This window comes from Euprymna scolopes, chromosome 1, assembly GCF_053919585.1.
Source record: "Euprymna scolopes isolate OS-2025 chromosome 1, ASM5391958v1, whole genome shotgun sequence".
Classification (NCBI taxonomy): domain Eukaryota; kingdom Metazoa; phylum Mollusca; class Cephalopoda; order Sepiida; family Sepiolidae; genus Euprymna; species Euprymna scolopes.
In genome coordinates, this window is record NC_136482.1 from 200,358,919 (window position 1) to 200,383,399 (window position 24,481).

The 24,481-nt window shown below is 34.0% G+C and overlaps 2 protein-coding genes across 4 annotated transcripts in view; one reads left to right on the plus strand and one right to left on the minus strand.

Moving 5' to 3' along the window:
• The window catches only part of LOC145279649 (atlastin-2-like), a 234,906-nt gene that overhangs the window by 201,578 nt on the left and 8,847 nt on the right, over positions 1–24,481 (minus strand). Inside the window, exon 1 of one of the 3 annotated variants that reach the window (XM_080130892.1) lies at positions 7,454–7,504. The exons of 1 other annotated variant lie outside the window; for it this stretch is intronic. The gene's annotated coding sequence lies outside the window, so the exon portion shown is untranslated. Of the gene's footprint in view, positions 1–7,453; positions 7,505–24,481 lie in introns of those variants that run through there. One more of the 3 variants, XM_080130883.1, reaches the window with a different exon arrangement.
• LOC145279679 (uncharacterized) overlaps positions 7,633–24,481 on the plus strand; it is a 115,974-nt gene continuing 99,125 nt past the window's right edge. The window contains exon 1 of the mRNA XM_080130955.1: positions 7,633–8,170. Within this exon, the coding sequence (XP_079987081.1) occupies positions 8,129–8,170 (42 nt within the window). The 5' untranslated portion in view covers positions 7,633–8,128. The remainder of the gene's footprint in view (positions 8,171–24,481) is intronic.

The following is a 24,481-nucleotide window of genomic DNA, read 5'->3' on the forward strand; positions in this document are numbered from 1 at the left end:
CTTCCATGTCTGTACATTAATAACGGAAATGTCAGACCCACTATCAAGCTGTAGCCTTACTTTATTTTTAAACATTTTGACCTATACATATTTCCGGGTATTTTGTTCCTCAAGTTCAATTTTCATAAGTTTAATGGCTGTCTTTCTACCAAATTTTTTCTACAGTGCGATGCTTTATGCCCTTTCTGGTGGCAGTTGTCACATTGTTTGAATTTGTAGGGACACTCATTGTACCAATGTTTATTTCCACACCTTCAACATGGTCCAGGTGGATCTTTTCCTTGTTTCTTTCTCTGGTTATTTTTTTAAATCGAATTTTTCTTTTGATGGATATTTTTAATATGCGACACTCCGCTTTCCTCTATGTCACGACTGCCTTGTTTCAACGCAATAAACCGTTCACAGTCTCCCGTTAAGTTTTGTAGTTTTAAATTCGGTTCGTTTTCGAGTTTATTTTAAACACGACGCCTGATTTCAGCGTCTTTATTTAAAACCAGCCCTTGCACAAATATTAAACATTTAAAATTATCTGCTGATAATTCCTCCAGTTTAAAATCGTCACAATGCTTGTTCACTATACTTGCATAAGTAGTGTAGTCGTCTTCCTCTCTTCTAGTAACATTCATACATTTATGTCGCCTATGGAAAAGAGACGTTTTTGCACAAAACAGTTCTGTAAGTAGCGTAACTGTTTCTTGGAAGCTCAACTCACTGGCTTTTTTTGGGAGAATAAAATTCACGACTTTGTATGCTCGGTTCTTCTCAATTTCCTTAGTAAAAGCCTAACTTTTTTCGCCTGAACATTTACCACAATCCGGTATAAAAAATATCCTCATATCGTCTATAGTACTGGACGAAAGTGACATCGTCTTCTGGATTATAATTGAAATTTTTAATAGCGGCCCACACAGCTGTTTGAGAAAATGCGTTATGATTATCATCCACTTTAGTTAACTGTGTCGCCTCCAGAATTTTTCTTTGTTCCTTCTGTGTTTTCATCAATATTTCCTCGAAGCAGTTTTTCTTCAAATGCTTGTTTAAATCTCTCTTCTCTTTCTACTTCTTGTTGAATTTGCTGCTTTTGCAACGCGAGATTTTGCTCTGCTTGGAATTGGAACAATTCCAACAGCGAATCTTTGAATTTCGCATCCATCATAGGAATTCAGTTTAAAATTTACGCTTGTATTAAAGAAATATTCCTTAGTAAAAAAAAAAAAATCAACCAAGTTTTCTTTCCCAATTCTTTTGTTTGAAGAACAACAGTTTAGCAGTCCTTTTGTAACTTAATTTGTTGAACGCTATATTTCTAGCCTTACTAGAAACAATCCAGCGAAATAACATTTGTTTAACTTTTTTTTTTATTTGCACGCATTTTTACGTAGCAAAAATAAAATTCGTCGCTTTAAATATCCGACGAATTCGTATGGAAACTTTTAGTTTTTTCTTTTTTACCTTCTTTGCCTTTTGCAAAAAATGACTCGATTCTTTACGTGTTTGCTAAGCACAAATGACGTACGCGAATAATTATTTTTCACGGTGTCTCTTTTTCTCTTGACAAAGTTAAGCGTGTTTTTTTGTTGTTTTTTTTTTTTTTTTCAAATCCCAGATGTCATCGAAATAACGATAAGCTTATACGGTATTTGCTAGTTGGTTTTGGACATTTAACTTTGCAGAAGAAAATTCTTACCGTAGGAAAAATTGCTTCTGGTGAAGAAAAGATTAACCCTTTTCCCTTTCTAAAACACTTGGTAAGCGTGTTCAATTATTAAATAATTGACAACATTCGTGTTTTCGCTGTAGATTTTGGTAGCAAGTTTTTTTTCCCGTCGCCAAATTATTAGTGTAGTAATTAATTCACTGTTAATCCTTGCGTATCCAAATATCTGTTGAAATGACGAAGGTGTTCTGCCGTAAAGATTTTACGAATCTTTATTCTAATCACTTTTTCTGATTCTCTGCTGTGATGGTCGTTTCGATTCCTTGTCGCCAATCTGTTGTGTTGTGGAATAACAGTGAAAATAAGAACAATCAAGTCGAGGTTCGGTTAAGGAACAAGTGTATTAACAATAATGTACAAAGATAGGAAAGCGTGTATATCTGCTGGGCACTTGGTTAGCAGTTGAAGTGCAATCGCATCTCTCTCACAGGTGTTGGAATTACTAGCGCTATTTATAGTGCTAATCGGTGTAAATTCCTCTGTTCAAGGAAGGCCGGTATAACAGAAAATATAAGCCATTTTCTATCCCGATAACTCAGACAATCAAATTCTTTTTCCACATTTACATTTACTCCTGTTGCAACTTTTGTTCTGGGGTTTCACACCATTCCTTTTTTTTTTTTGGGGGGGGGGGGTTACGTATTACTGACTTTCCAGCCGAATGCTTCCATAGCTGAAAGACTCTCTCCCAGTTTAGAATTTGCCTGCCTCGTCTTTTCGTTCCAACTTGTTCGCTCGAAACTTTGACTGATTACGTGTATTTCCAAACAATCTCATTACTAGGGCTAGGACAACAGCATATTCTTTTCATTGTTTTGGCTCTCGGGTGTGTATCCGTTGATATATTATATGCTTTCATATAGAGTGATGTGGTTCTCGGTTGATTAACTGTGTCTAACTGTGTCGGATATATACTTAAGAGTCAAAACAATGAAAAGAATATGCTGTTGTCATAGCTCTACTCATTACGCCATTGACTCCATGTGACCAATGACACAAATCAGATGATCCACGTTTGTTGTGTATTTTGTTTATGTTGGATAACTTTCTTTTTCACCAAGTTAACATTTCTGGGAACTATCTCAACACAAACAATCTGTCTCCAAAGATTTATTTCGCCTTGATAACATTGTTTCTGTTATGCAAACACTATTTCCTTTGTTACTGGAATCGATCAATCGATAGTCTCAAAATACAAAGGATATCGCCTGTTAAGATAGCCATGCGTGTAATTGTCAGACAAGGGTTGCGCAATCCCCAACCACACATCTCTTGAATCAGCACTACTTGAGTCCAGTGGCAAGAAAAAGGACTAGACAACCGGAAACAATGCTGGGATAAGCGGGGAACGCTTCCAAACATTCCCAAAATGGTTACCTATTTTAGTACTGACCAGGCACACTGTTGCTTAACTTTGGTGATCTAACGGGAACCAGTATGTCAACGTGATTATGCCGTATTATCGAAATATTTCTAACCTAAACATGATGAGGCCAACCGGTATTTTCCGGGAGCTAACAGTATAACACGTTGCCTTAACTTTATAAAAAAAATATAAATCCTTTTGCAAAAAGTTCTTTTCGTTAGTTTTTGTAGATTATCTGAATTTGGCGTAATACCATTTATTTTATTGCGGAAAATATTTATTGGAATGTTAAATTAGTCGAATTCCTCTATCCAATTTGTTTCCCATAAATTCTGTAAATTTCGTGCGAAATTTTTTTTTTTCTTCTGTTGAAACAAGCATTTAAGTTTCATCCATGAACTTAAATTTGTTGCAACATTTCTTGCAATTTTTTTAGTGTTGGACATTTTTTTTATTTGATATTTCTGCATTTATGAACCCGCGATTTCCACGAAGTTACTCGGGTGTGTCCGGCAGATGAGAGGTATAACCGGAAACGGCCGGGAAAGCCTTATTACAAAAACACACATACACACACACAAACACACACACACACACACACACACACACACACACACACACACACACACACACACACACACACAAATTGTTACAACCCTCCTCTCTTCCCCATGTTAAGAATTGCGACAACCACTGACATTCATTAAGTAATACATTGGAAAATAATGTCTTAATATAAAAAAAAAAAAAAAACCTACTTGTTAGCTGTTTCTAGTTCTTCCCGTCATTCGCCAGGCACACCCGAGTAATTGCATGAAAATCGCGGGTTCATGAATGTAGAAATACGTTTTATTTATTTATTTTTTCAAGTCTCATTATAATTATGGTTAAGTCTAATATTTACCTGGGATTTATTTTTTTTATTATTATTGAAACTGATACTGAAAGATTTTGTTTTACTTTCTCGATTGTTGTCTGTTCAGCTGTGTAATGTATTCTGTTTTTATTGTGTCATTTTATTTTTGTATTTTCTCCTTCACAGTTTTTTTTTTTTTTTTTTGCTTTGAATGAGAATTTATGTCCTTTGAATCGACAAGCTTGACATTTTTGTTTTTTAAATGGACATTTTTGATATAAATATAATTCCTCACACCTGTAACACGGATTAATTTTATAATAAGCCTTTTGTTGCCTTTTGTTGATCATTGTTTTTTTTTTATCGCATGAGTATTTGCTATATCACGTTCTTCAATTTTTGTATTGTCCACTCTGAAGTTTAGAATTCTTTGGCATTCTTCTTTTAAATCTTGGAGAGTAATGTTCTTATTCTGCTCCATCTTTGTGATCGGGTCTCCATTTCTTTTTCTGGTGCGGAGATTAAGACTTGTATGAATATTAGACATTTAAACAGGTCAGATATTATCTCGTTTAACCGGAACTTTTCACAGTATCTATTCACTGAACTGGCATTAATTTATTTTAATAATTTATAATAATTGATTTATTTTTTAATTTACTGATATTTTAATTTATGCAGATTGCGTATGTACTATTATAGAATCAATCCTCTATTGAATATTATATATTACGAGGAATAATTTACCTGGTTGACTAATTCGCAAAAAAGAAAAAATGAAATAAAAAATAAAAAAAATAATAATGATAATGTCGTTCATCAAATTCCGTCAGCTGATATTTGGACTAGACGATGAATGCCCTGGAAAAATCACTTCTGATTAATGTTTAGTTTTAAAACATGTAAACAAAGAAATGCTTTGCGGCGACTTTAAATGGACTAGGGGTGTATTGATTAATCAGCAGGTAATCGGTAATCAGTATAATTGGCTACTTTGCTGATTAATTAATAATCGGCCAATTTGCCGATTAGTCGGTCGATTAATTACTTTTCTCTTTCCTATTAAATTTATATCATTTCATCACTGCCCAGTGATTCATCAGATAGCTTTAACACATTAAAATAGTAACTGCTATTTTAACTTAACATTTGTTAAGTGTCTGGCAAATAATATGGCCTTTTGCCTTCATTAAATAAGTACAATTTACAAGTACAATTTCCAAATCTTAAATGAATATAATTATACAATTAAATAAAAATAAAACGAAATTACAAACCAACTACAAAGTACAAATTGTAATTTTTTAAGTGAATAACAATAAGCTAAAGTCCTGCACCTGTCGATGCCCTGCTTCCTTTTCTATTCTTGCTACCTGCATCCTCTGTTCTCATAGTCTCCTCAGTATTTAAAGCTGAATAGTTTTAAGTTGTAATGTAGAAGCAGTAGAGTTTCTCCATTCTCATTGCACAACCTGTTCCTCATAAGTTCATACACATTACCACATGTACTAAAGAACTTCTCATTCTCCACAGATGAAGGTGGTGCACTTAAATATCTTGAAGCCAGTTTACTCAGCAGTGTAAAGTCTCCTATGTCTTCTTCCACCACTGAAATGGGTCATCACCTCTTGTGAGTAGTTGTAAAGCTACGTAATGATCAAGTTCTTTTGTGCACTTAACAATAAAAGATTTACTCCTTTTGAGTTTGGATTGTGATTCTTGTATTTCTGTTGTAGTTGCAGTCTCTAGGTTTAACTCAGCTTCTACCTGCTCTAAGTTTTCATTTGTTACCGTAGGCTTATTCGAAGCTAATTCATCAAACATGCTTGAAAGAAATACAGTTTTACTTTCACTTTGATCTTCTTGGCCCTCAACAGAGTTTGTTAATGAATGGAATCACCCTTTCTGAAAAGAATGTGTAGCGTCGAACTACTTTGGATCAGATGTTCTGAATCTGATGTGAACGTTCAGTCACGATCAGAAAAAGATGACTTTGTAATAATATTTCAGTATTTACTGGAGAATGTCGTTCAGAATAACGAAAGAAAGAAGAAAAGATGAACAAGAAAAGATGCGTAGGGCATTTTTATCTGCATCTATTTGAATGTTTGGCAGATTGTTAAGTATGAGTATGGGATGCTGCATTTTCACATCATTTATTGATTAGTGTTGTGGCAGACTACCTGTGTTACCTGCGAATGAACTGATCCATACATAATAAATACCGGAAGACAAAGCCGTATAGTGGAAGTCGATATCCGGTGGATCAACCTAGAGGCTTTCATTTGAAGACCGGTTTCTTTGTAATAATACTAGCAGGCCGCCCGGCAATGCCCGGTCGTAAAATACGCTTAAATATGATATTTTTATTAATGCATATTTTGTATTTATTAATATATTCATTAGGGCCCAATATATAGTAATGATTTCAAATGTTCAAAAAGTGTCTCGTACGCCACCACCGAGAATCGAAACCAAAACGTTTAGCTTACGATTTACTTTTTCCTTTGACGTTAATGCCTGAGCTATGAAGACATGTTTGCTGCAAGGTTAAAAATTAAAACATGCGCCAATATCTATTACGTTACGCATGTATATTTGTAATTCCGTCGTTCGACCTTCATTTGGCAAATTCCATTTTTTTTAATTTTCACACATTTGAACCAATTTTCCGGCCAAAACCTAAATATAAAGTTTCGCACGAATTCGAAACCCTATATATTGTTTCATGTCTGTAGACCAAAAACTGACATCGTTTTGAGTTGGCCTAAATTTTTAGTTCATTTTCCCAATTGTATTTTTTCCTGTGAATAAAAAATGTAATATCTCAAAGTGTAGTATCTGTTCTGATGCTACTCTTAAGTTAATTTGTCCTTGGTCAATGGAGGGGAAACCCTCTATACTAAGACAATTATTATTTTGGGCCCCTACCAGAGTGCCCCTTTTGCCCTTCTTTAGGGGAGCTGGTTTCCCCCCACATTTAAAAAACGACCTTGTGTCACATTTTGCTTTCGTGGAGAAGCAAATAGATGCCAATAAAAAAAAGTGTTTTTTAATATGAATATCAACACACAAAAAATACACACAAATTTCTAGGAGTATAGATGTCAGTAAGAGAATGTCGGCCAGAAAAACAAAAGAAAGAAAAGAGGCGAACAAAATAGATGCGCAGTGTATTTTTATCTGCGACTATTTGGATGTTTGGCAGATTGTTATATAAACATTCGTACTCTGTTTTGGGCTTGGTTGCAAAATAGAATGTGGATATGCATAAACTTATAGAAGATAAATCGTTGTTCTTTCTTTGTGTCTAAACCTTGAATGATTGCTAATACTAGTCCAATACTAGTTGTTTTCTTAATGTGTTGCTGTTACTTACATAACTTAGTTACGATAGAGTTGGCGATGCAGTGGTTACCGGCTCGGACTGTAAACTCAGTACGCCACGTGTGAGAATTTGATCTTACATAACTGATCTCAGTGTCAGAAATAACCCGACAAAAACAAGACTTACCTTCACGCTGGAGAATTTTCATCTGTTCTTATTGTCTTGCAAAATAAGGTCGGATTAATTTTGGTGGCAAGAAGCCAAATTGTTGAATCTTGTGAGCAGTTTTGTTAGTTCGATTCAAGGTCGAATCTTATGGACAGGTCAGAAAGAAACACGAATAAAAAACACAGTTCGATAATTAATTATCGGTTTTACAATTTCCACAGGCTTGATTAATAATTTTAGGTGGTTAATTCCCACCAATTCAAGAGAATTTATATTTGAATCCCCAAGCATTTAGTTACAACTGTTATGGAATCCATGGCATGAATAGCGCGTTCAGTGCGATGAGGTTCAAAAGGTTAAGACTCATTAAACCTAACGATACCACTCTGACGTGTTATGGACACGTTGGCTTGCAGGTGTATCCGTACGGAAATTACCCACACATATCCTATACCCAAATATAAAAATAGAGACACACATGCGTTTTCTAGAGTATTCGACAGTCTACAGTATAAAATTTAGAGTTAACGGGGAAACGCAGAGAGTTCTTGAGTAAGACTAGAATCTTGTTCAAAATGAGAAAAAAAAATGATCTCAATCGATTCAGCGATGCGAGGCTGTCCTGTCAACGATGGAATTCAAATAAAGACTTTTCCGAACAATAAAATCAAGTTGTGTTTTTGAAGAGCAGGCATGAATCGTCGCGAGGTGGCACCGACCAATAATGAGAAAAAGGTACGTGTCTTGAGATCTTCTTATATGTCACACACGCGCGTGCGCACGCACACACACACATATGACTGTAGACACACATGTGCACACACAGAAGAGAGACGGTCAGGGCCATGTCACAATCATGTAGAATATATATGCAAAAGAATATATACACCTAATCTTATCTGCTCCTCCCCCACAATAGAACACAATGATACGGAGACACATTTTTTGAGTTGTTGACACTTCAATGTCTTTCCGGCAACTGTTTTCTTAGAATTCAAAATCTCGTCAAAAATGAAGCTCTTGTCTTCCGTTGGAAGGTTTGACGAAGACCAATCAGCAGTCTTGTCTTATCGTGTTATTATTACGTTCATAACTATCATTAAAAAAATTATACACCCATTTGTCCTCCACCTTTCTCTGAGTAAAATAGACCTGTTTCTCAATTTTCGGGAGGCAACTAACTAGAAAACTACTAAAATGACAAGGGTTATCTATGAAATATAAATTATAAGAATACAATAAAAATAAGAAAACAAATGAATTTTAAAATAAATAAAATTAATTTAAAAATATAAAATATATAAATTTAAAAATAAAAATATTTTTTTAAATTAAGATTTTGTCTTATTTACCGTCCCAGTTTATGAGAAATGTTCTCCTTCTGTGTATACAACCTTTGATGCACTCACTCCGCACATTTAAACAGCTCTTTTCCTGGGTCATGAATTAATCGGGGAATATGGTATTTCTCGGCATTGCAAAGTGAGCATTGTTTCAATTCTGGGGAGTATGAGGGTTTTTGTTCAATTTTCTCCATTTAATAGTAAAAGGTGCCCCCTTTTTCTTTAAGCTCCCACACGCTGGTTGCTAAGACTGCGTTAATCCTTATTTTCGCGCTAAAGGAGCTCATATGTCAATAATATCTTTGCTTAAATGAATCTTGTGTCATTCCAATGTATTTTTCAGGTATATATATACAGGGTGGAAGCATCCTGTAGATTATGTAGCCAGACTTTGTGGGCACTCTGTATATATATATATATATATATATATATATATATATATATATATATATATATATATATATATATATATATATACAGGGTGCCCACTAAGTCTGGCTACAGGATGCTTCCACAAAGTCTGGCTACATAATGTAGCCAGACTTTGTGGACACCCTATATATATATATATATATATATATATATATATATATATATATATATATTCAGAATGTGTAAGCGAATATATAATTATTTCCAATGCCAGACAACATTGCAGCCAGCAAGAGCCACGAAAGCCAACAAACCGGAAGTCTAAGACTCGAGTTTCGCCCTCATTTGGGCTCATCGGTTAGACACATCCGAACTCAGGATTCAAAACCCGAGCCTCTTGCATGCGAGGCAAGCACTCTACCAACTAGGCAAATGCGCCGCACACAAGAAAGTCTTATTAACTATCATAGATCAAGCAAACCGCAAGGAAATCCGACAGTGGAATGCACCTACCTTCGTCTCGAACAAGGGATGTGATCATCGCAATCAGCCTTAACCCAAGTCGATGTCTCATTAGTAGGAATTTATACTAGATAGGGATGTCATCACGACAAGCCTATCCTAACGAGCAGTATTTTCAGAATATGTGAGAGATTGCTGCCTGCAATGTTGTAGGCAGTGGAAATAATTATATATATATATATATATATATATATATATATATATATATATATATATTCCCTTTTTTTAGCAAATATACCTCCTAGAGAGAGAGAGGGGGGAATGAGAAAGAGAAAGAGACAGTGGGGAGAATGCATGCATAATAAAATAAAACTAAAACTAAAATAAAATAAAATGACACATTAAAATAATAGAAGAGTAACCAAATACCAACGGTTACTTAAAACATAAATGTAGGATGGAGAAATACAAAAGTTCATAAGTGTTGTGGTGGCACACATTCATTTGCATATGTGGATAGTAATTACACATAAATAGGAAGACTCAGTTAGTCTGAGGGTGTGTTCACCAGAAGCTACCGAAGGCCGCCGAGAGCAGATATGTTTCTCCAGCAAAGACTCTCTTATTTAACACCATTATGTAAATATCCTGTAAATATACCTTTTCCTAATACACTTCTTATTTGATCTACCTTTGTTTGTTGAGTCGTCATTTGTATTGCTTTCTACGTTACTTGTTTCAACCTGCAAACTTAACAATAAGAAAACATTTTTATATAAGAAATAAGTTATTTTCATGTTTCTAAATATGTTATATAGTCGCTGCGACCTGTCGTTCAGTGTGTTTTTTCTTCAATCTATATAATTTCTAAATCGACTTTTGTCACTGGTCTACGATATATACACACTGACAACAAGCAAAACACAATACAGTTGATTTATAAAAATATTTTGTTTTTTCCACATTGACAACGGTTTTCTATTTAGTGTAACGATTGTTGACATTATTGAAGGTGCTTGGCACAGGATGCAGTGCGGATGTTTTGGCAGTCAAGAAAAATGTGTCAGATTGTCCTTGCTTAGTGACCCACTCTCTGTCACACTTTCTGTTGTGTCGATTTATATAAACATTCTTTCATCCTGGAATGTTTAAATTTCCCATTTCTATTGTCTCGACCTTTTGACCAATATCCTCTTACATATTTCTAGTCAAATTATGCATTCCAAGGGACAATGATGGAAAGCCTCGCATTCCTTAAATGGAATTAATTTGCATTTGTACAACTCATCGAATGCCTCTCTTCCTACGGTCACCTGTTAAATATCCAACAAATGTTCATAGTAAAAATTGTGTTTGTGTACAGAAGCTAAGCGAAAAGTCAATATGTCCATAGTGTATTAGGCAGAGTGTTGTGTGTGCGTTTACCTTTGTTCTTGTTAGCGCGTGTGTGTAGATGTGCGCGAGTGACGAAAGGCTGGATGTGTTAATCATCGAGTTCTTTCGCCTGTCATTCTGGTTAAGTATGGGTGGAGTATTGACTAGGGTTCCTTTCGTTTGGTCGGCTAGTGGAGTCTCTCTAAAACTAATTTTCTTGACCAGGTCTTATAGGAATTTCTAAGTTTGCATTTGCTTACTACATTCACATATAAGTGTTACTTTTTTGAGGTTTGGAAAGATTTCCATTGGCTGAAAATACTTTGTAGTTCACACGTTCCTGTGAAAACTTATTTGATTTTGGAGTTGTAGAGGAAAGCAAATTCAAATGAAGCGGAGAAAGAAGGGGTGTAGCAATTAGAGCTATTTGCTTTTTAGCTTTCAGGAATCACTTTACGACCAAGTCACTACAATGTCTGATTCTCTAATGTCTTATGTTCGAATCATGCCAACATGATTCAAATAACCATCACATCTTTTATAACTTTTATGAATCAAACAACAATATTTTAAAGGGTTATGCCTTAAGGACTTTGTGTTAAGTTTCAACCAATATTACATCAAATCAATTTGATGTCTCACAATTTTAGTTTAATTTCGCACAAAGAAATATTTTTAAAAAAAATTAGTGTTTTTTTTTTTTAATTTTTTAAAACTCTTATTCACCCCAAACAAGTCACATTGCTACTTGAAAAGTAAAGTTCTATTATTTGTGAGTATATCTACAGCGACATTATGTAGGGAGTTGAGCAGCGAGATGTCTGTTCACATTACATTTAAATTTCAACATGATAGTACATTCAGGGAAGCAGGAAACAGAGAGGGGATTCCAAAGTTTAATGGTTCAAGAGGAGAAACTATGCAGCCACGCACTGACCAGTCAGCTAGTAGGGCGCATTAATCCTATATGTCCCTTAAGGAACTACTTAACCAACTGATGTAAAGAACGTTCACCATGGATTTTACCACGCAATCTGGATCTACAATTTTCATATCCTTTTCTTCAAATCCTCTTGCTACAGGACTTCTGATTAATTAATTATTTTGACTTTGACTTTCCATGTCTCATTGACTTTAGCAAATAGGGTACATACCTTTATAAATATTTGCTAATATTTTCTCTCCTCTGATGAGATGGTAGACATCGAAACCCTATAGGTTAAGGAGATTAATTTTCAAAATTATTCTTTATCTTGCTTAGAATAATAAAAATCTTTGATATGAAACTCAACCACTTCATTTCAATAAGGGGTTTTTGAAATTCATTGAATCACAATTTAATTTATTTGCTCTATCTTGCATATCGAGCAATTCTTATTCAGATGGGATAACTTATAGAATATTATCGCCAGTAATATTTTGTAAATATTATAATCACAGGCTTCCATACCAACTGATTGTTAAATAAAAAGATCATTCTGAAGTATATATATATATATATATATATATATATATATATATATATATATATATATATATATATATATATATATATATATATATATGATTATTGAGCTGGATTAAATCCGACGATATGAAATAAAATGGAGGTGGAAGGACCTGAATACTCAACGTTTCGCCCGATTTATGCGGGCTTCTTCTAGAGGGATGGTCATTGACGAGAGAGTCGGCGGATTGGGGCTATATATAATGATGGGGGAGAGCAGCGTGTTTTCCTTATGTAAATTAGGTGTCATATATACATGTATATACATTTTATGAGAGAAGAACTAATTAGAGTAAACTAGTGTAGTTGATTACGTCTAAAAGATAAAATATCATAAAGATTAAAAATTGTGTTTGGAAATATAGCGGTGATAGATTAAATATAAACAATCATATATATATATATATATATATATATATATATATATATATATATATATATATATATATACTTCAGAATGATTACCATTTTATCACCTCCTATTCTTATTTTTAGATACCATCTTTGCTATTTTATCCCAATTCAATTATTTCTAATTTAAAAAAAAAAAGAAAAAAAAAAGATTCTTTCGTAATCTCGTGTCATTTTATTTATTTAATCTATCACCGCTATATTTCCAAACACAATTTTTAATCTCTATGATATTTTATCTTTTAGACGTAATCAACTACACTAGTTTACTCTAATTAGTTCTTCTCTCATAAAATGTATATACATGTATATATGACATCTAATTTACATAAGGAAAACACGCTGCTCTCCCCCATCATTATATATAGCCCCAATCCTCCGACTCTCTCGTCAATGACCATCCCTCTTGAAGAAGCCCGCATAAATTGGGCGAAACGTTGAGTATCCAGGTCCTTCCACCTCCATTTTATTTCATATATATATATATATATATATATATATATATATATATATATATATCATAAGTTTTGTTATGCACTCAAGTCATATGCATATACTTTTAGCTTTATGATACATAAAAATCGATAGAACATTAACTTTATAATAATATATACGAAATCTGCAAGAATTAAAATATCCTATTTAAGCGTACTTTATGACCTGCTAGCTTAGATAAATACTTTTGAAGTTTTAACAAAAGAGCTACAATAATATCAGAGCACGTCTATTTACGCTGAATATCTAGAGAATGCCAACATCAATATATTACATATGAATGGGTCCCCTGTGGAATTTTTACAGGTCCCGCTAGTTTTTATAATTAATATTGGCTTTTTGTCCGAGTAAACTGGAGATAAAAGTCAGAATAAATCTATTTATTGAATCCGTTTAAAAATAGAACACAAAGGAGTCGTTCTTTCAGGTTCGGTTTTTATCTGTTTAAATATATTCAAGTGAAATGTTTACAAGGATTTTTTCAACCATTTACTTATCTTCGGTATAAAGCCGACCTTTGTTTTCGCAGACGCAAACATTTCGGGCTATTCACAGTTGAATACACATTTGTAAAATGTAAACTTGAAAAGATTTTCATAAGTTTCTGGCGTGCAATGTTTTCGTTAAACAATTTCGATTTTTAAGTACTTTCATATTGTTGCGAGTGAATCGCGAAGTGATTCAAATAAAACAAATAACTCGTAAGTTACCCTCTTTCTTTCTCTGCTTTGTTTCGATTCACTCTCCTCGTCACTTCCTAAAGCAAGTAAGTTCTCACATGAACGTGTGAACTCAACTTATTTTCAACAAATGAAAATCGTTTCAAGCCCCCTCCAATAGTAACACGTATATGTGAAAGTAATAAACCAACGCGAACTTACAAACTCTTGGTCAACAAAAACAGTTTTCTCAGGCCAACCGCACTTTGAACAAGACTCCAGAACGTCTTCTCAATACCTCCTACGTACCTTTGACCGGAGGATGCGCAACGGCATGAACTCAATAACTCACAGATCAGCTTTCTTCATCTCATGGATACATTTGTACACACTAGCGACAGTCAAGCGAACAGAAACGAATTGTATATGTTCGAATAACTCAACAAGCAGCTAAATCCCACCCGTTCACTGTTGCGATTGTTCCAATAACGGAGAGGCTTCTACTTTAATATTTTCTTCCTTCGGACTGCTACACTTTAGAATTCGCTTCCTGCATTCTGCTTCCCGGGTATGCTAACATGCAGAAATTTAAATGCAATGTGAACAGACATTTCGTTGCACAATTACCTGTTTCGAATGTCTATGTAGGTGTTGCCCTTCACAAGGTTGCTTTACATCTCAATGTTAATTTGCATAGTGCGATCATCAGTAAAAAAATCGATTTTATGTTATCTTGCAATTCTAGGCTTCGACCATCACATTCTTAATAACTCTGTAATTAAACTTTTTAATTAAATGTTTAGCCATACGCCTTTAAAACCAACATTTTTAACTTGTAAGTTTCAATTTGTATCTTTGAGTTCGATTTTACTACCTTTGGAATTTGATATTACTATTTTTTAAATTTGACATTATTATTTTTAAATTTGACATTACTATTTTTAAATTTGACATTGCTATTTTGAAATTTGACATTGCTATTTTGAAATTTGACATTGCTATTTTTTAATTTGACATTACTATTTTTTTAATTTGACATTGCTATTTTGAAATTTGACATTGCTATTTTTAAATTTGACATTGCTATTTTTTAATTTGACATTGCTATTTTTAAATTTGACATTGCTATTTTGAAATTTGACATTGCTATTTTTAAATTTGACATTACTATTTTGAAATTTGACATTGCTATTTTTAAATTTGACATTGCTATTTTTTAATTTGACATTACTATTTTTAAATTTGACATTGCTATTTTTAAATTTGACATTGCTATTTTAAAATTTGACATTGCTATTTTTAAATTTGACATTACTATTTTTAAATTTGACATTGCTATCTTTGAATTCGACATTACTGTCTTTGAATTCGACATTACTATATTTGAATTCGGCATTGCTATATTTGGATTCGACAGTATTACCTTTGAATTCGACATTACTATCTTTCAATTCGACATTACTATATTTGAATTCGACATTACTATATTTGAACTTGACATTACTATATTTGAATTCGATATTACTATCTTTCAATTCGACAGTACAATCTTTGAATTCGACATTACTATATTTGAATTCGACATTACTACTGTAGTGATATGCAAATTAAATATAATTTACATATGAGCAGATAACTCATATTTATAAACCGACACCAACTAGAACATGTAGCTGTTGAACGCCTGCTTAGCGTTATACATGACATATCAATGGTGTCGACGATAGGATACTTTCTGATCTTTGAAGACCCGGAATACGTAGATACTTTGATTCGTTGCTTTGCTGCTAATGTTAGAAACAAAAAGTTGAAAGACAACAAAAAACAAGAAGGGTAGAATGAAATCACGGACTTGTTCATGGTTATCGTTGGTTGTGAAGCAATTATGAAGATTGCTACAATGGTTTACCCTCGAGAACTAGAAGAAATGACTTTCGAAGAAATAAGTCAGGTTATCAAGGGAAACATGAGACCAAAGAAAAGACTGGTGATTGCAGAAAGGACCAAATTTATGGCAATGAAGCAGGAAGTGGATGAACCGATAGTAAAATATTTACACCGGTTAAGAAGTGCGACTAAATACTGTGACTTTAAAAAACTAGGAACAGAAGAACAGACAACAGAAGAATTATTCAACTAAGATTAATTGAAGATATGCATAATTCGGCACATAGATATAAGCTAATGGAACAGTTACAACTTACAAACATGCCTTTGAATATGTGTCTAGAATTTATACAGCAGCAGGAATTAATACATAACTACAAGCAAAATAAAAAAAAAACTCCTACGAAGAAATAATGGCTGACACGTATACGGTAGAAACGACAAGAAAAAGTGTACGTACTGTGGAAGAATTCATGAAAGGAAAAAAGAAAAACTCCCAGCGTTTGGAAAAAACATGTTCAAAGTGTTTAAAAACAAATCACTTCAAAGAAGTATGTAAAACGAAAAATGTGGAAAGAATAGAGGATGAAAATAGACAAATTTTTAATGTAAAAAAGGATAATATACAAAATACTGGATCAAGGAACGGAGATACAAAAATATAAAATGAAAATCAACAGTTGTGTTGTTGAAATGCAGATAGATACTGGCAGTGACGTAACCATAATTCCCAGAAATTTGTGGAAAAAAATGAGAAAACCGCGTTTAAAACGAAAACAACGTACAATTACGGCAGTTTAATGGCTCGGTTATAGCAATTATGGGTTACTTTGAAGGTTCAATAAGAACTAAAATAAAAATATGGAGTAGTACCCATTATAGTTACAAATTGCCGAAAAACGCATGGACTATTGGGGAATTATGTATTAAAAATAAATTCAACGAAGTTGATTAATGAGATAGAAATGGAAAAAAACAGGAAAATTACAAAATTATGAAGCTAGCCTGAAATTAAAGCAAAATGTTCCCCCTCCTACTACGAAAAGAGAAAAGTACCAGTACATTTATTACCGTTAGTAATAGCTAAGTTGCGAAAGTTAATAAAGGAAGATTTATTAGAACTTTCCTCTCCAGGAGGAAGTAAATGGGCATCACCCATTGTGGTATTAAAAAAAAGACGGTGACTTGAAAATTTGTGAAGATTATAAAATAAGGGTGGACCATAAAGTTTGCGCTGACTCGTACCCTATTCCAAATGTGGAAGTAGCTTTACATAAACTTGGCGGAATTAAAGTATTTTCGAAGATAGACCTTAAATCAGCTTACCACCAAATTCCCATAGATGAAAATTTTAAAGAAGTGACGACGATAAACACACCTATAGGCCTGTCAAGGTGGAAAAGGATGCCGTATGGCATAAAAACGGCAAGTGCAATTTTTCAAAAAGCTATTGAAAAAGTAATAGGGAATGTTGAAAATACCATCTGTTATCAAGATGATATATGTTAGAGATTTAAATGAAGATTTAAAGAAAAAACTGAAATACACTGAACCGGCCAAAAGACGCTGCTATGACAGTAAATACAAGAAAGTGTGTAACAGTAATGAAATATCATTTTTGGGTTACTCAATATCAAAGGAAAGGATCTCTCCAGATAAAGTATTAATAGAGAAAATTCTTAAAGTGGCTACCCCAAAAATAAAGAGTTGGAGTCTTTCTTGGGTTTGGTAAATTTTTATAGAAAATACGTACCAAAATATAATGAGTTAACAGAACCATTTGCGAAGTTAAGAAAAAAAAAAAAATGCGGAGTTCATTTGGTTAGAACACCAACAGAAAGCTTTTGAAAAGTTAAAACAGATTCTGGCGAAAAAGCCAATAGTACAAATTTTTGACCCTAAGAAGGACATAACTTAACTACTGGCGCTAGTGAGCATTCCGTATCCGGTATTTTGTCACAAGATGGTCATTCCGTAATGTACTTATCGAGGAGATTAACAACAACTATAATATAACTATAATAATACAATTATTCTACTATAAAAAGGGAGGCACTAGCCATAGTGTGGACAACGGACAGAGCAAGACAATGCTTGATGGGAAAAAATGGTTTTGTTGAAAAGTGATCACAGACCACTGGAATTTATTTTCAACCCAAGAAAAGAACTACCGAAAGTTACAACGTCCAGAATATTACGTTGGGTGATTAGATTGATGGCATTCGATTTTGACATTGAGTATGTTAAAGGGAATACAATACCGCACGTTGATGTCTTATCTAGATCGAGGTTTTATAGAGAGGATAAGGACAAAATCGAGGAGGAATTTGAAGACACATTCCTGTACATTGTAGAAGCTGATGTAATATATGTAGATAAAATGGCTACTTAAACTACAAATGACCCAGTGTTAAATAGAATAGTGTTTTTTGGGGTTTTTTACACAGTGGTCACCACTTATCAAGGCCCGGAAGCCACTCAGGGATAAGGGTTATTGCAAGTACATTACGTTAGTGTGGAGATTTGATGAAGTGTTTACTTAAGGGGGCGGTTCATTAAGAATTTGTTAACGTTGGACTTGAAGACATCCAAGTTGTAGTCAGGTGGGAAGCAGGCAGACAGAACAGAGTTCCACAGGCGTGCAGTTCTAAGAAAGAAGCTTTTTTCATGGAATCCGCGTTTTGATTTAGGCACAGATAAAGAGTGGGGAAAATTTTTGACAGTGGATTCAGCTAGACGGGTGTTTTTCGTGAAAGATTGGCGAGGGGGAACCAGAGATTGGAGCTCAGACGAGCACTTGCCATGGAAATAACGATAAAACAACGATAGACTCACAACGTCTCTTCTGTGGGAGAGAGGTTGCAGGGTAGAGAAAAGGGCATCCCCCACTAAGCCATCAGAGGAGAGAGAATCAGAGAGAACTTTGTCATTTACAGCCTTTGATGTGTGCCGTGTTGAGGATAAAAGAGAATCGCTAGGGAAATTGTTCAATGGCTGAAAGACCATTCAAAGAAATAAGACATAAACTGACTATAGAAAACGGGGTAATATGTAATGGAGACTTGGTAGTTCCTCCAGAAACACAGAGGAGGCAGGTTATAAAAAGTGTACCTGATAACATACATTGTGGAGTAGCAGCTACGCAAAGAAGATTAAAATTGGAAGCATGGTGGCCGGGGTACTCAAGAGACGTAGAGGACTACGTAAAAAGATGCACAAAATGCACAGAACTCAGGATTTTCAAGCAAAAGAAAATACATGTGTGGCCCCGAGAAGCAGAACCATGGAGAACCATGGAGTAGAGCACACATGGACCATGCCTATATCAATGAGATAGGACTATTATCAATATTAGTAGAGGCATATTCAGGTTGGCCTGAAGTGGTGAGAGTCCCTGATAAAAAAAAGTACCACCGTAAAACAAATATTAAGAGTATTATTTTCGAGAAATGGGATACCGAGAATATTATTGACGGATAACGCGCCAGAATTTGCGGATGCTGGTTTGCATAATTGGTTAAGAAAAATAGAAAGCAAACCTTACAAGACCCCTCCCTACCACTCTCAAAATAACGGGGTAGCGGAAAGGATGGTCCAGCCGGTAAAGAAAGGCATAAAAGCATGCGTGCAACAGAAGGAGAAAATGAAGTATAATTTACATATGAGCAGATACAATTTACATATGAGCAGATATAATTTACATATGAGCAGATAGCTCATATTTATAAACCGACACCAACTACAATAGGTTGGTTGTTGAATGCTTGCTTAGCGTTATACACAACATATCAACTACCTTCGAATTTGACATTACTATATTTGAATTCGACATTACTATCATTGAATTTGACATTACTATCTTTGAATTTGACATTACTATCTTTGAATTTGACATTACTATCTTTGAATTTGACATTACTATCTTTGAATTTAGCATTACTATCTTTGAATTTGACATTACTATCTTTGAATTTGACATTACTGTCTTTGAATTTGACATTACTATCTTTGAATTTGACATTACTATCTTTGAATTTGACATTACTATCTTTGAATTTGACATTACTATCTTTGAATTCGACATTACTATCATTGAATTTGACATTACTATCTTTGAATTTAGCATTACTACCTTTGAATTTGACATTACTATCTTTGAATTTGACATTACTATCTTTGAATTTGACATTACTATCTTTGAATTTGACATTACTATCTTTGAATTTGACATTACTATCTTTGAATTTAGCATTACTATCTTTGAATTTGACATTACTATCTTTGAATTTGACATTACTGTCTTTGAATTTGACATTACTATCTTTGAATTTGACATTACTATCTTTGAATTTGACATTACTATCTTTGAATTTGACATTACTATCTTTGAATTCGACATTACTATCTTTGAATTCGACATTACTATCTTTGAATTTGACATTACTATCTTTGAATTTGACATTACTATCTTTGAATTTGACATTACTATCTTTGAATTTAGCATTACTATCTTTGAATTTGACATTACTATCTTTGAATTTGACATTACTGTCTTTGAATTTGACATTACTATCTTTGAATTTGACATTACTATCTTTGAATTTGACATTACTATCTTTGAATTTGACATTACTATCTTTGAATTTGACATTACTATCTTTGAATTTGACATTACTATCTTTGAATTTGACATTACTATCTTTGAATTTAGCATTACTATCTTTGAATTTGACATTACTATCTTTGAATTTGACATTACTGTCTTTGAATTTGACATTACTATCTTTGAATTTGACATTACTATCTTTGAATTTGACATTACTATCTTTGAATTTGACATTACTATCTTTGAATTTGACATTACTATCTTTGAATTTGACATTACTATCTTTGAATTTGACATTACTATCTTTGAATTTGACATTACTGTCTTTGAATTTGACATTACTATCTTTGAATTTGACATTACTATCTTTGAATTTGACATTACTATCTTTGAATTTGACATTACTATCTTTGAATTTGACATTACTATCTTTGAATTTGACATTACTATCTTTGAATTTGACATTACTATCTTTGAATTTGACATTACTATCTTTGAATTTGACATTACTATCTTTGAATTTAGCATTACTATCTTTGAATTTGACATTACTATCTTTGAATTTGACATTACTGTCTTTGAATTTGACATTACTATCTTTGAATTTGACATTACTATCTTTGAATTTGACATTACTATCTTTGAATTTGACATTACTATCTTTGAATTCGACATTACTATCATTGAATTTGACATTACTATCTTTGGATTTAGCATTACTACCTTTGAATTTGACATTACTATCTTTGAATTTGACATTACTATCTTTGAATTTGACATTACTATCTTTAAATTTGACATTACTATCTTTGAATTTGACATTACTATCTTTGAATTTGACATTACTGTCTTTGAATTCGACAGTACAAACTTTGAATTTGACATTACTATCTTCGAATTTGACATTACTATCATTGAATTTGACATTACTATCTTTGAATTCGACATTACTACCTTTCGCTTCTAAATCTGAGCTAAATGGTAACTTATAATTTCGAACTTCGTTTCTTTGTCCATCTCTTTCTTCGGCACAAGGAATTATTAATGAAATAATTTACAACGTATTTACATTGGTGATATAAATTTCAATATCAGCGAATATTGTCTGCGAACTTATTAAAAGTTACAGAGTTTTAACGATAAATTGGCAGTAATTTCAATCTGCAACTTAGCTTTTTAAGCGGCATTATCAATCTGAAATGTTAGAGGTTTTTTGTTGTTTTTTTTTTACATAGGCTTCATCACTTATCAAGGCCGAGGGGCCACTCAAGGATAGGGGTTAAAGAGTGTACAGTAGTCAAAAGGACAATATAGTAATCGATAGTAATGAAAGTTCGGCAAATTTGTTAACTTAAGTGGAACGGCTCATCAGAAACTTGTTCATCTTGGACTTGAAGACAACCATATTATAGACAGCTGGAAAGCAGGAAAACGGAAGACAATTCCACAGGCGTGCAGTTCTAAGAAAGAAGCTTTGATCATGGAATCTACGTTTAGGTTTAGGCACAGATAAAGAGTGGGGGAATTATTGATAGTGTTTTCAGCTAGACGAGTGTTTCTTGTGAAAGTTTGGCGATGGGGGGCCATAGATTGGAGCTCAGTCGAACACTTTCCATGAAAATAACGATAAAGCAGAGACAAACTCGCAACATCTCTTCTGTGAGATAGAGGTTGCAGCGAAGAGAAAGAGTCTGATGTTCCAGATTACCTAAAAATACTAAAAAATGAGTGTCAGTGTAGAATTTAACCATAGAATGATTATTGCGGAATTGTTCCACGACGGGCTTAAGACGTCTGACTATCAACGACACTGGCTATGCTCCTAGGACTGTTTATCGTTGTAACAAGCTTAATGGAAGCTAAAGATATCAAAAGGAAGGCCCACGATCTGAGAAGTGATAAAATCCGCAACAGAAGTAAATTGCAGAAAATCCATCACAGTTAATGGCTGAACTGGCAAAGAAGCAGAATGTGATCAAAAGGACAATTTCTAATGCAGGAATAAAAGATCTTGGGATGAAGTCATGTTGCAGATGACATCGTAACATTCTTACTGCGAAATCTAAGGCTATTTGTAAAGAGAGAAGCCCCTTGCTACTCAATCACCTGAAACCGTACCATACGCATTTTTGTAGACGAGGAAAATTCGTGGTAGACAAAGCCTCCAACCGCAGAAACTTGAGTTATCGCCAGTGTCTCTTTTGGTGTTCCTCCAGTCATGCAGTGAACACCCTGCTTCTATTATGATGTTTGGAACTGTTATCAGCAATGGAAAATTCATGCCCCCCACGTTATTGGAGTGGACCTGAAGATCAATACCTGATGATTTTTGAGGAAGTTCTCTTAACCTGGATTAAGATGAACTATGATTTTAAGAAAGTGATATTCATTCAGGACTTCGCACCTGCTCATGGGTCAAAAACAGTGCAGACCTTCTTGAAGAGAGAGTTGCCACTTTTTGTGTCCTAAAATACATGACCCTCTAGTTCGCCAGATTTGAACCCCTGCAACTATTGGTTATGGGGCGATGTTGAGAAAGTCTCTACTGCTCGCCTCGTAACAGTGTGGCCTCCCTGAAGACCTTCATAAGGCGAGCTTTCTGCACTATGAAGAAAGAGTCAGCTGTCAAGACCTGCCGTGCTTTTAGGGCTCGCATTTAGCAAGTTGTAGACACAGAAGTGGACGCATGGAATAAAATGTTTGTATTTGTTCGTATTTAACAAAACAGTAAAAATAAACACAAACCTTTTTATTTTCCCTTATTTATAAAGGTTTAACGTTTGAGATCTCAAACTGTCAATTTATCGTTTAGTCGAGCAGAAACATTGGTACCTAGTTTGAAATAACTTGATAACGGAATATTAAAGGACGATACAACTTAGTTGACTGAATCATCGATTTTCGACATCTGCCATAAAACAATTCAAAGGGTAAACGGATTCATGATTCTGCTGCTTGTTGATAGTCAAGAGATGGGGAAGGCGGGTGATGTTTTTGAGTGACAGAACCTCTCTGCGTGAAGAATTCAGTTACTAGCTTTTAGCACGCGAGGAGGAGCTCTTCTTCACGGCCAATTTAATGAACTAACTCGGTTGTAATCTAATATATAAAAAAGCTATATGTATGTCTGTCTGTCTCCATATTTTCAAACTCTATCTCGCCCGAAACTAAAAGTCGCAAAGCGGCCCTAGGGGCCTTAAATGATTGGAGTTTTTACGGACCGTTCTTTTATGGGTCTTTAGCCGGTTACAATAGTTGTTAAGAGGTCAACGTTGAAAAATTCGTTATATTTTATACATTCATTGTAGTTTATTTTTAATTTTTAATTTTTAATCAGTTCATATTTGTGTGACGTTGGTACAGTAGAAACGCCACCAGCTTTGAATGCTACAGTTTTGATTTTGGTTTCGGTTCTAACTGATGGCACCTAAATACTTTTTTTTTCTTTTGAAATCACAACTCTATGATAATATATACGAAAGCTGAACAAATTATATTTAAACGTATTTCTGTGACTGTCAAAGCCGGGCGCCCCTCCCTAGTTAAATAAATGCGTTTTTAAAACAAAAATGTGTTGATTTTATGTACAGTTATTTTTTATCAGCTCAAATCTGTCAGGTGCTGCACAATTATCAATCCTCTCTCTGAGTCAAGATTAGATTCACTAACAACAGCAGATAAGAAATGTTGATAAAGCATTTACCCAAAAATTTGGACCAGTAGTATCGTGGTGTAGTTGCTGGTCTTGGGAAGTGTTACGTGACTATAAGAAGGTCGAGGAACTGCCTTAATTCCCATCTTGGTCAAACAGTCTGTGAGAATTGAGTTGTAAACAAGTTCATTCACGCAAATTTTCCGTACCTTCAGTTCCTCGCGAATAATTGTGTGTACAGTTCCTACAATGACATCAAACTGTGCACTTATTGTCTC